This window comes from Protopterus annectens, chromosome 1.part1, assembly GCF_019279795.1.
Source record: "Protopterus annectens isolate FY-2018-M chromosome 1.part1, PAN1.0, whole genome shotgun sequence".
Lineage (NCBI taxonomy): Eukaryota > Metazoa > Chordata > Ceratodontiformes > Protopteridae > Protopterus > Protopterus annectens.
Window position 1 is genome coordinate 944,510,695 of NC_056726.1, and position 13,924 is coordinate 944,524,618.

The 13,924-nt window shown below is 40.3% G+C and overlaps 1 protein-coding gene across 1 annotated transcript in view; it reads right to left on the reverse strand.

The window, feature by feature from the left end:
* Positions 1-13,924, reverse strand: part of CPSF3 (cleavage and polyadenylation specific factor 3) — a 710,232-nt gene that overhangs the window by 481,014 nt on the left and 215,294 nt on the right. The window contains exon 7 of the mRNA XM_044079083.1: positions 1,668-1,818. Within this exon, the coding sequence (XP_043935018.1) occupies positions 1,668-1,818 (151 nt within the window). The remainder of the gene's footprint in view (positions 1-1,667; positions 1,819-13,924) is intronic.

A 13,924-nucleotide genomic window follows, 5' to 3' on the forward strand; every position in this document is an offset into this window, starting at 1 on the left:
ACTGACGGTATTATTAAAATTTTAGAAAGAAATTGGAGATCATTTGTCAGGCTTAAGGAATTTCAGGGTTTTGCATCACGTAAGCCTAAGTTCATTTTACGTAAGGACAGGGCTTTAAAACAAATCATTGAGAGAGGTACTACATATCCGGACAACAGTACAAATACAATTAGAGGCAACAGAAAATGTGGTAGATGTTCCACATGTGCCTTTATCATGCAAACAGGTAGTAAAATAACCATCAATAACACACATGTTAGGATTAGGGGCAAATTCAATTGCCACACTACTAATGTAATCTACCTTGCGAAATGTCAACTTTGCATGGCATTTTATGTGGGAAAGACATGCAGGAAATTCAGGGACAGAATTAAAGAGCATGTGCTGGACATTCAACATAATAAGCCCACTAATGCTTTGGCACGACATATTACAACACACAAAGACCACAAATTTTCTTTTTGTATAATTGAACAACTAGTCCAGGACCAACAGGGTAGGTTAACCGAATTCCATCTTGATGTATGTGAACTTAAGTGGCAAATGATATTGAATGCACATTTTTATCCAGGACTCAATGAATTTATAACTATTAAACCTTATTTGAGGCTTCAAAATATAATGGGATAACTTCAGTAGGTTTTAATATAACTGTAATTAACATATTTTTCAATTTGTATGGTCAGTCTCACCGTTGTGTTTCAGACTGATGATTTTGTATTTTTAATATATATTTTTTCATATTTTTTTCATATATTTTTATGTTGTGAGTATTAGTATGTGGTTAACAAGTTTAAGTTACGGTTCAAACAATTATTTTAAAAATTCAACATGTGTATTTTATTATTATTTTTTTGTCAGGGTTGTTATTATTTATGTATTAATACATTGGGAAATTGGGCTAGGACAATTTTTAGAGTGAACAGTAGGTTTTATTAGGCACTACTTTTCATTTTTTATTGTTGTGATTAACAGTTTAGTGTGGTTAACTAATCAGTTAATTGATGAATTAATTAATTGCAGACAGTATTTAATGTGCTGATTTCTAACACTCTGAAGAAGTCCACAGGACGAAACCTAGCTCAGTGTTGGAGATCTGTGCGTGTGTCTTGTTGTTCAATAAACTTTTTGGTGGAGATTCGTTTATTCGTGGTGTGAATTTACAGCAGGGGGATTTGGTTTTAGAATCATACTAGGCTGGGATAGCACAAAGCTGATCCTCACTAGGATGAGGGATGGCAGGTCTCTTCATAACTGAGCAGATCAAAATTGCTTTGAGCTCTGTGCCTGCTGTTTAACTACTATTTTTTGAGGTTGTGCCATATTTTTTGAGAAATTATTCTAGTTTTCCTTTGCTGAACGCCAGAAGAAGAGGGTGAGGCTGGCTCGCACCAAGGCCTCTTTCTACATTTTTTTTTTGGTTCACACAAACTTTTTTTTTAACCAGAATGGAGGACTGAATAAAGGATAATGAATACTATGCAGTCACGCTATACATGATAAACTCAATACTGTTTTTCCAACCAGATTTCTTTTACATAACATGCTTCTAACCCTACACTTCACGCTATTATCATACTACTTCTGACAAAACTTTGATCAAGTGACAGAGAAAATCTTACAAATTCACTTATGCATAAAGTCAAGACAGCAAATAATGAAGATACCTAAAATGAGCAGAAGCTCCTGTGCTCTGCCCAAAGCAAACACAGGAATAAGACACCTGCCACCCCTGTTGACAATGTCATGCACAGTATTACAGAATCGAGCTTCCCGCTCTTCACGTTTTTCATGAATATGAGTGCCGTATGTGGATTCCTAAAGAAGAAAAAATAAACATTAGAAAATGGGTAAAACAGCAGCAATGAAAACCAAATGTAATTCTAAATCATCAGAATAAGAAATGCTGCCCAACTGTAATCCTTCTTCTAAAATGAAATAAGACAACTGCTCTAGAAAAATAAAATTTCTGCCTGAAAGTATTAGCAATATGGTTAAGGACTTGGGCATAAAATGCAGACTAAATGTTCTAATACACAAAGTACAGCTGTGTGAAGGCACTCATGAAGAAGTAGAGGAGTTTGTGCACCTAACCCCAGGTGAAATCAGAGTAGGGCATCACCAGTCAGTTGTACTTTATGCTGCAGAGATTTACTACAGGCAGGTTTGTCCATGTTCTGGACCAAACTTCAAAGCTTTCTTAGATGTCCCCATGAACAGAGACCCACCCTGACAGACATTCACAATATGCTTGTACACATTTTTATGCTTTATTTTTTTTTAGCTGAAAAGATGCTCAAGTGTGCTCTACCACAAGCAGTTAAGTTGCTCAGTTCACCAGGACTCATACTACAAAAAGTTTGGACAGTTAAGGGGAAAATGACTAGGTAATACTGCCATATCTCCCCCAATGAAATGCTCAATAGCAAATTATTTATTTATTCCAGTTTGATGACCGGGGAGGTCCACCTGGCTCGGGGAGCCTGTTTTCAGTGAAGGCCCGGGGAGAAAAGCTCCAGCAATACATAGTTACATGAATAATTATTAAGAAACTTTGCATAACTGACAAATAAACAGGTAGCATTCATAAAGAAACAAACAATTACAATTTTGTTTAGGTGTAAAAAACAGGCAAATGGCCTTGAAGCTAGAGTTTACAGTACAGTTATATATGCATAATACAAATGAGCAAGATTAGCTAGGTGAGAAAGTGGAGGAGACCTTGAGAGGTATAGGGTGAAGAGTACAGTTGCATTTCCTGTTTGAGTAAAGGTGAGAATGAAGAAGAGTTTTAAAGTTTTCGAGGTTATCGCAGGTCCCAAGAGTGGAGGGAAGAGCGTTCCATTTTTTTGCTAAGGTGAAGGAATGCAGAAGATGACCAGCTGGGCGCTTGGGTTTGTGGATTGTGATTAGGTTTTGGTGGGTAGATCCAAGTGTTCTATGGGGAGTATATGGTTGTAGGATATTGGATAGTGCAGGGCACTTGGTAGGTTGGAATAGTAGTCTATATGCAGTCGTGATTTGGAGAAAGTCAAGTTGGTTATGGAGTTCAAGCCAGTTTAAAGAGTGAAGGGAGGAACAATAATAAGAGGAAGATTTGGCTTTGGTAGCAAAACTGGAGATTTTATTGTAACATATTTCTAGTTTGGAGGATAGTGAGGAGGATAAATTAGTAAGCAGAGGGGCACCATACAGTAGAGAGGGAAGGAGATAAAAAGTGGCACAAGTTTGTCTGGTAGCAGGAGAGAGGAAGTGGTTGTTTCTATAAAGTAGGCAGAGTTTTATGTGGGTTTTCTTTATGTTTAGCTGGACGAGAGTATTAAATTGTAGGTGTTCATCAATAGTTACACCAAGAAGTTTGGCGGAGGGAACGACCCCTAAGATGGAATTGTTGTGGCTGATTATTTGGAATGAGTTTTTATCAATAGGGGAGGACTTAGAAGGAGAGAATAGAAGGATTTTAGTTTTGTTAGCATTTAATGGGAGGTGATTTTGGAGCATCCAGTTTTCAGTAGAGAAGGCTGTTTGTGTCAGTAGTTGGAGATCTGTTAAGTTGGAGACGCCACAAATCAAAGTAGAATCGTCAGCATATTGAATAATTTTAGTATTGGGTATGGCCTTGTAGAAGTTGTTAATAAAGATGTTGAATAGAATTGGGCCAAGTATGGATCCTTGGGGTACTCCAGTGGGGGTAGGATGGAAGGTGGAGGTGCCCTGGCCCCATTTGACAGCCTGGGACCTGTCGGAAAGATAGCTGGAAAACCAGGAGAGAGTTTTGTGGGGGAGATTGAGATTAGACAGATGATTTAGAAGGTGGGTGTGGGAGATAGTATCAAAAGCTTTAGGTAAGTCCAACAGAACTGAGGATACTAAATTACCGGAGTCACGGACTAAATTGACAATATGTAAGAAGGACGGTATTAGTACTATGTCCTGGGCGGAAGCCGTGTTGGGTAGGAGAGAGTAGCTGGTGTTTGGTAAGGAATGGCAAGAGCTGAAGGTGGATGCATTTTCAAGGAGTATAGAGAGAGGGGAAAGGATGGCTATTGGGCGGAAATTAGATACGTTACAGTTTTTGCCACCCTTGTGAAGTGGAAGAATATATGCAGAGCGCCATAGTTTGGGTACATAGGATTCAAGTAGGGATCTATTGATCAGGATGCTAATAGGGAGAGCAATACCATCTGAGGCTATTTTTAAGAAGGAGGAGGGAATGTTGTCGGGGGCATTGGAGCAAGGCTTTAGTTTAGAGAGTAGTTTATTTGGTAGGTAGAGATGGGTTTGAGTTCGAAAGTGGGGGGGGGGAGAGGAGGGAGAGGATGTTTGGTTGGGGTGGGGTTGAGGGTTGTTGTTGGTAAAGGTCTTGGTTAGCTCAGCAATAGAAGTGGTGAAGAAGGTGTTGAATAGTGAGGCAATTTCAAGGTCAGATTTGCTGGTGTCGGGGCAGGGATTGTTTTAATACCTGGCCTAAGGAGAGAGTTGATACAGTTCCAAAATTTTGGGGGGTTTTTTGCATGATTTGTTTGCATTTTGATGTAATAGGACTTTTTATCTTTGATAACTTGTTTTTTGACAAGGTTTCTTAGTTGTTTGTATTTAAGTAAGATGTCTGGTTGTTTAGTTTGGAGGTATGTTTTCAAGGTTTTATCTCTTTGTAGCATAATCTTTTTGGTATCTTTGGTAAGCCACGGGGTGGTCTTAGTTTTTACTCTTTTTGTTCTTACTGGAGCTAGGGAGTTAAGGACATTTAAGAAGGCTGAATTGAAAAAGTCAACGGCTGAGTCTAATGGAAGAATTTTCAGGGGGTTTCAATTGGTATTCCTGAATGAATCAGAGAAAGTAGTAGGGTTAAAGTTAGAGAGGTTCTGAGTGTGGATAAACTGGTGAGAGTGTGGGGGGGGTGAGGGAAGCTCGATGGGTAAAGGCAGGGAGGTGGTCTCCTAATGGGTCTGGTATAACACCAGATTGTATCACTTTATTGGGATGAGATACTAGGATCCAGTCTAGTATAGAGCCTGGGGGGTTGGTTTTGTTGGGTCTAGTGATGGTGTTAGTAGGTTGAGTGTAGTTAAATAGACTGATTGACATGGTGGAGTTAGGGTTGTTGACTTTGTTCCAGACTATATTTACATCACCCAATATGTAGGTTTCCAGTTTAATATTTGAGGAGGCCCAAGACAGGATGTCTTCCAGGGTGTTGGTGTTGTTACCTGGAGGAATATAGAGGGGAAATGAAGCAGATGCTTTTATGATTGCGGTGGTGATGCTGCAGTAGCGTTGTCGCCTCACAGCAAGACATTGTCCCGTTTGATTCTCAGCTAGAGTGTCTACTGTGGAGACATGCATGAATGGGCATACCCCTTCGTTGAAGGTTGTGCGTTAGGGCCAGCAACTCAGCACGTAAAAATCAACTGCCAATCATTAGGGCCCAGAGTTCCGCTGTGGTGACCCCTAACCGGGAAAAGCCAAAAGACACAACAACAACAACAAAAAAATTTTAGAAGGCCTGCTACAAGCTCAGCATTATTAAAAGAAAGGATGGGATTAGGATATGGAGTAAAGGACAGCTGGTTGGAGTACACTAGTGCGACACCGCCACCTCGAGTACTTAGGCGGTCAGATCGAAGTGATTGAAATCCAGTGGGAAGGAATTCAGAGTCACTTATGTAAGGTTTTAGCCAGGTTTCAGAGATGGCTACAATGTCAGGTGAGTTGTGAGTGAGCCAGGCATGAAAGTGGGTTATTTTATTTTTTAGGCTTTGAGCTTTGATGGTGAGGAATTTGAGGTATTTATTGGTGGAATTATTGTGGGAGCTACTGTGGTTAGTAGGAGAGAAGTTTGGTCCTGGATTAGGGTGAATGTCAACGGCTAAGCAGAGGCAAGAGAGATCAGGAATAAGTTGTTTTGGTTTGTACTTAGAAGTGTCTGGTAATGAAAATGTCTAGGTTTGTAGTATTTAGTGGTGATTGGGAGAAGTTTTACTTTGAAGAGGAGGGAAGGGTGGGAGGGAACTAAAGAGGCTGAGATGTTATGGAAGTGTGTTGTGTGGGGGAGGTGGGGAGGCAGAGGTGGAGGGTATAGATGGAAGTGAGTATTGGAGGTGGCATGGTATAGAGGAAGTAGAAGGATGAGGAAGGAAGTGGAAATAAAGGTTTTAGGAGTAGGAGAGTGCATGATAGGTGGGGCCTGTTGGATGTAATAGAGAGGAGGTTAAGGGACTTAGGAGGGAAGTGATGAGGTAGTGAGAGGCAGGTGGGGTGGAGGGAAAGTGTTGATGTCAACAGTCAGGAAATTCATGAAATCTCAAGGCAGGATACACCAGGGAATGATATACACGCGGCAGGACAAAACTTTCGTTCTTTTGAGTGTTAGTACAGGTTCTGCTCAAGGGACCAGTACAGCACTGGGAAAGTATAAGCATTCACTTTAAATGGATTTCAACAGTCAGGAAATTCAGGACTCAGAAAATGGTACAGTTGTTTCATACCACTCAAAAGTTGTACATATTTTACATGAATAAAACCATTAAATACTGCTTATCCAAATTCAGTAAACAGACAACAATTCAATACAGAATGGGTTTTGCCACACGAAAAGAGAAATCTTTGCCAGCAAGTACTAATACAACATGGATTCAGTTGGGAACAGCATCTTGTAGGGCACTGAAAGATTTAAAGAGCTCAGGAACTGGTAAACACCGACAAGTATTAACTCCCTTTTGATTAAGAGTGAAATCAGCGGATCTTGCCCTGTGAGTACACCTATGGTAATAGCTGCAGATAACTCTTTAGCCTCCACTAGTCTTTTGGCTCATGCAACTAGTAGTGTTGATTCAGGATCATTAGAAGCATAGACGAGTTCAGCAGTTGGTGTTCCTTTTAAGGGAACGTAACCTTTTTCCTCTGTCAGAGCCTTTACCGATAAAACAGGGACAATGGAATGGATGGTCACAGAGCAGAAAAAGCCATAAAATACACAGCTACAGTCTTTATATACTTATAAATGTGCTAGCACTAACAGGCTTTGCACTGGGAGGCATCCATTCAATATTTAGTATCTGCAATGCTCACTTATTAGCCAGAAAAGTTGCAAACATTACAAGGAGCAGACTAAATTAAGAGGCAAAAAAGTGTTAGCGCTCATGTTAGATCACACACCTCTGCAGACACGTCTAAACCAAATGTTAAGCAAAACGCTAGGCTAACATCCACATGGACAAGCTTAAACAAGGCCTTTTACCTCTCCAAACAGCAGTCCAAAGCTTTTCGGAACAACTCTCTACCTTTGGCAACGAAATCACCCAAATAGCAGAGTGCAAGGAAAATATTTCTGTGCTCCGTGGCTGTGTAACGTATTACTGCAGCAGTACGACTCGATTCCACTTTGCAGGTCTATTGCTGGCCTAGTCAAAAGGCTTCTCGCTCTCAACATCTAATTTTCAGCATCCTTTACTTCGCATCAATGGAGAGTCAAAACCTGCTCCACAGTGCCATTTTTGAACAGGCCTCTCTCCCTTCAAGTTTCTGGCTTTTTTTATTTCACTGTTTGCAGCAGCATTTCAAAAGAACCGCACACAGACTTAGGCATCACCCATAAATCATATAGAATTATTCAACATAGGAAACATACTTAAATTTAGACACAGTGCACTGGAAGTTACATACAAAATTATTTCAGTGACCATTCATTATAAAAGGCACCAGAATCACATTTAAGTTGTCCCAATCACCAACTACTAAAATAGATGCTTGGAGGGATGGTCAATTCTGCTAGATGGATATATTGTAAACCCCAATAGCTCTGTTACACAATTACATAAAAAATGGTTATGTTAACACATGAATCAAAAATTATGAATAATAGTCCGGCTTTATATGAAGACAACAATCTATGTCTTTCATTAGTATACACCACGAAAAATGTATCGTTGATATACCACCAAACTACAAAGTAAGATCCAAACAGCCACAAGTAGATATCAAATTTTACAAAATGTCACAAATGTTGATAGATGTCGCGTTGAATCAGACACCCTGAATATATCACTTCCTGCCAAAAAATGAAAGCACAAAAATGCGGCCTTCATATATCCATCACAACAGTCATAAATCCAAAGAATTAGTGAAAATGCCGAGCCCAGCTGTCTAAACAAAAATCTACTTCTGATACGTGATCCACTTCGGCAACAAAATAGAATAACCTAGGGTGTAACTAGTCCTCCCTGGTAACTATACTACAGTGATCATCTTCTGCTCAAACATTTACAGTAAGTTGAAAACACAACTGCAATATATCTATTGTAGGGTTCACCACTGAAGATGTACTCCTTTTTCCAGGGAGAGTTCTAGAGCTACCTATGGAATACTGACAATGGAAGTTGGGTTATAGCAAGTCCTGTGGCACAGCAGAAACAAAAGCTGCTTTGTTTTAGACCAGATGTTCAATTTTTCGTATCTGGAGAAAGAGTGAAGCGAGGTCCAAGTTGCTGCCTCTCAAATGCCTTGGAGTGAGACAGTCTAAAAGAAGACTACAGTGGTAGCCTTCTCCTTTATGGAATGTACTCTACCCAGAAATTCCAGTTCTTCACTGGTGTACTCGGACTGAAAGACTATACAGCCAGCACACCATTTAAACTGAGTCTACTTTCTGATGGTAGGATTTTCTTCACCTGGGTCAAGACAGATAAACACATAGCAATTCCACCTGATGTCCTTGGTCCTGGCAACTTAAGCAGTCGGTGGACGCCTACTAAATGCAGAACTCTGTTTTGTGAGTTAGGAAAGAAGAATGGCAGGTGGACAGCCTGACTTCAGTCTCACTTCCAACACTTCCTTAGGCCTAAAAGGCAGGTTCATTCTTGGACTGAATTTCTTTGCAGAGGACTGTTGTGAAGACTGGTAGAGATGGGTGAAGGCTGCCAGCCTAGCCAGATAGAATTATCTGCACAATTCTATTATTTGTAAATATGAATGTTGACCTACAAGCTTGGTTTTCTTAAATGAAAGACTAGGCTGTTAAATGCTGAACATCAACAATGTGGCAACACTGCCCTCTGCTTAAAGAAAACTAAGTCAAGCATTTCACTTCTGTTCTTTAAAATTAAAATTATGTCCTGTATGTCCTTTGATCTCCAGAGCTCGGAGCCATTTGGTCTGGGCTAGCACATTCTTTCTATTGTTTTACCTTAAGGAATAATTACTAGTGTGTACATGTGAAATGTCTTTTAATGTTGTAGCTTCTTGAGCAGGTGTTAGCTTGCTAAGTAATGGAGCCTGTTGGCCTGGGAACCCCAGGCTAAGTGTCAAAAATGATGTAATGTGTATACTGGAAAACCAAAGTGTGAAAAGTGATGTAATCTGGGAGGGTCCAGCAGAAATGTTTGTTAGCGATTTTAAAAACTATTGCTCAGAGAGAGAGAGAGAGAGAGAGACTAATCATTTCTGACTTGACTATCCAACTCACAACACTCTGCCTTGCTCTATAAGCAAGTTATTTTAGAAGTGTATTTTCTTTTAGGAATAAGTAGAAATTAGAAAGATTAGACTAAGTGTTTTTCTGTGATGTCAGAACTGTACTACTGATTTATTTTAAGTATTTCTGTGTGATCTTTGAACTTTTGACTAGCTCTGTGTAGTAGAAAATATTGTCTTGTGGTTTTAATAATTTATTATTAAATGTTTTAAAACCTTTTAACCGTGGCTGGTTTGTGTAGACATAGTTTAAGCTCTAGAGTGCATTGCATATTTATAGAGTTTACTGTCCAAGTCACTCCAAATAAGCTTTGACTGATTAGTCACACTTACCAATTGGATAATAATATTGCACAGTAATAATTGGACTCCCTTTTAAGGGCCTCAGGGTAGCTGATAAATATTAGCTGGGTAATGGCAAGTGGTACTACCGTATAATCTGGGTAAAAGTGGCACAGCTGGAGAACCTGTGCCAGCCTTCCTCAGAAGTGTCTGTGTGGTTGTGTAAACAATTATCTCAAAGTGTGTGTGTGTGTGTGTGTGTGTGTGTCAGCTACTTGGGCAGGGACATGAAGCACTGGTTGGACAGAGAGAGTGCTGGAGATTTTAGCTTGCCCAGCTAGGCTGAGATCTTGACCCTATAGCTGTGCTAGTGGGGAGTCTTATGGGGACCCGGGGAGCGACCAGCCCTGGACTGACTGTGATCTCTGTATGCTCTTAAGGGAAATTGCATGATACTGTGTGCATTTGTTATCCTTTCCTCATATACGAGATGCCCTCTCTGGTGTTAGTGGTGAGGACTGAGGCTCCTTGATTGCTGGGCCAGGGCACGGGCATCACAACTGTAGGTTTTTTTTTTTTTGCACATTAATGCCTGAAGTTCAAGGACTCTTCAAGCCAGTGTATTAGCTATCAGAAAACAAGGTTTTCCAGGACCGGAACTTAACTGGTATATAAACAGTGAGTTCAAAGTGAGCTAGCATTTGTTGCTGGAATACAAACTTTCAAGTCACAAGGAAGGATCTGTTTCACTGTAGTTTTATGTGCAGGATCCCATTCAGAAACTGCTCAACTCTCTCACTGATGTTTGAGAGGGGGGTCCTACAAGCAAGCATGCTGAAATACAAGAAAGGTAAACCTTAACAGAGAATAAACAGGAGAGGTCTTTGGCTAGTAGTCTGATTAGGTACTTCAAGACCTTTGCTTTTGGACAATGCCTTGCTGTGATATCCCTGCTGTTGCTACTGCTACAGCAGCATTCTGAAAACAACTTCCACTTGCCTAGGTATGTTTTTTTTTTTTTTTTTTTTTTTTTTTTTTTTTTTGAGTACACAGTCTTGAACCTTAACAAGAAGCCTCCCCTTAAATGGAATCAGGCTAAAAGGATCCATGCTATCAGCCTTAGAATCTTTATGTTTGGGTGACTGCTAGCACATTTCTTTGATATGTTAACAGCATGCTGTGCCGAGGACGAAATGGGGTTCCTCTTGGGCCATATGGACCAGCAAGGAAAACCAAGACTGCCTGGCAAAACTCACTGGGCAAGAATGAGGATATCCTTTCTGCCTTGCTTTATGCAGTGCCTTCAGAATGATGGATACAATAAGAAAGCACAGAGCAAGTCCATCTCCCATATCATACTGAAGTTGTCCATGGGCCAAACCTTGGGTCTGGGAAATTTGGAGCAGAAGATAAGGGGGACAAGTGATTTTCTTCTTCTGAGGAAGACAGGTCAAATAAGGGGCTCCAACCACCTCTAAGATGTTCTGGAAAACACAAGGATCCAGCTCACACTCACAGCTCTTAAAGCATGACCTGTTTACTCTCTCTGCCTGCACATTATGTCCTGATGGAATGTAAATGGCCTGCAGGCATACTCTAACTGGGTGTCGGTTTCACATAATACCATAACTCTGAACAGCTGGCGTGAGTAAGCATCTCCTCACTTGCTTATATATCACACTGCCATGGTACTGTCTGTAACCAGCCTCAGGAGACTAAAAGCTAGAAATGAGTCATTTACCTCACATTTATGTGCCTGTTTTGATGTTGCAGCCATTTCTTTCGAGATGAACTAGGTGAGTCCCCCAATCTGTGCCAGGTCCAAAAACATTCATCACAAAAAGCTACCAAAAGAATTCCTTCTTTACGGATCGGTGGAAGGAAATTCAATATATTACTGGACAGCTGACAGCTGTACTGCAGCCAGACACTTCTGCAAACCACTAAATCTTCCTCATATGCACCCGAGCCACTGGGACAAGGAAGAGAGAGGATGAATAGCAATTTGCCCCAGAAGAAAGTGGGCTTCAGCACTTTCAGTTGAAGGAAGAGAGTTTTGTCAGTATCAAACACCCCCCATGAATAATTCAGGCTGGATTTAGGGATGTTGAGAGAAAAATTCTAGATTAATGAAGGTAAATATCACGACTGTGATCACCTTCTGCATCTCTAGATATGAGGATGCTTGGATAACACACTCATTCAGATAGAAGTATATGTATGCTTCCCTTTTTCTGTCACTAGACAACTTATGAGCATAGGCATTTGGTGAAAAACCAGGAAGCAATGACAAGTTCAAAGGGGAGACAGGTGAACTGGAAGTAACAGCTTCTTACCCTAAATATGAGCAAGTCTCTGACCTGGATGGACTGGGATATGCACGCAAGCATCCATAAGGTCCACAGTGATACAAAGGTAACCTTGAGCAGCAAGGTAAAGAATCCTTGCAGCATAATCATTCTGAATGTTTTTACATCCAAGAACTTGTTCCATTTGGAGAGGTCCAGAACAGCCTCCACAGGCCATTTGTCTTTGACATAAAGAACAATCAAGCATAAAAACCCTTTCACTTCCTCCTTCAACAGGAGTCTTTCCAATGCCCTGAATTCTAATAGAGGTCTTACAATTTCTAGAGCTTCATCAATTTGGTCAGGGGAACTAAAGGAGCATGGATAAAAATTCTATCATGTGTCTTTGAAAAACTATTATCTTTACCCATCAACTGAAAGTAAGATGGAATCGAGTATCCTTGAAAAAGGTCAATCTGCCACCCAAATGGATAGAAAAAGGAAGGGCTGAGGGTGGGGTGGGGTGGAAGTAACCAGTACTATCCAGGATTCTTGTGGAAGGGGAGTGGTCTCCTTTCCCCCTGCTCTGCTATAACCACTGCAGTCAGGTCAGGCATGCTCATTTTCAAAAGCCCTTTTCTGTCTACTTTGGTAAGCTCTACACTGCTTTCTGTGGAAAGGTCAGGATTTACTTGGGCAATTACTGTTGTATTTAATGGCCACATGGTGAAATGTTTGCTAAACCAGTTCAATAGTTTCCATTGCTCCTCCCATCATTAAAATAACTGAGAGTGGGGCAAACAGGATGCCTCTGCATTGAAGCACATCCAGTAGCTGCATGTTAACATCCTCATGCCTCATCCACACTTGCCTCCACAGCTCCAGCCCGGGGATCTTCTGCCATCTTGAAAGAGTCCATTGTATTAAATACATTTTACAGCATTTTACCTACTCTATGTGCCCTCTGGGTAAATGTAATTACTTTCTCATTGAGGCTTTCAACAGGGCCACCCAGGATTATGTCTTCTATCTAATAAACTCCTTAATGCCTGCTAGCAGTCAGTTAATTAGATGCAACATTCCTGACTGCCAACAGGCTAAAAAGAAACTGCCTGGACATGAGAGTAACAGAAAAAAAATAAATGTGACAATTTTTTTTTCAAGTGAGAAAGAAACGCAGCATTTTGCATTTCTTGTTCAGTTAAAGACATTTTCTCATATTTACATTTATTTACTTGAATTTAATGTGTTTAGTCAGCACCAAGTATACAGTACAGATATTACACTACATGAGAACAAAAGCAAAGTGTGTGATCTATCTTTCAAGTGTTAATGGCTTGAATGGGAGAAGGCATCCCCAAAAGTAGTGCTGCTGGCATAATTAAGAACACAGCATGATCAGTGCTGTAGGTATTAATGAATGTGTGGCACATGGCCATTTAGATCCTAAAACACCAATGTCGCTGAAATGAACATTTCCTTTTCAAAACTATCCAGCGTCTTACTCTTTATTCACTCCTAATGCTAGCTTTGACACTCTGCTTCTAAAAAAAGACAACAGCAGTGTCCACTTCAAGGTTTTTACAAAACTATTCATATTTCTCTTGAACCCTGTAATATTTGTCTTACTGTTTTTTTGAGGCAGAGATTTCTTTTTGCCCTATTATTGCTCCAGCATCAGGTTAAGCAGGTCTTTGAAAGGATCCTCATGAAGGGAGTTCAACAAGATAGGTTTCCTGGTTTATCAGTATTGTATACCATCTTGGAGAAGATATGCAATACACTTGCTATATCCTTTTATTCAGGCTCCAGTTCCACCAAATTAGACAGCTGAGCTAGTTATAGGTCAGGACAGTCCTCTATGAAACTCTTGCAATCAAACT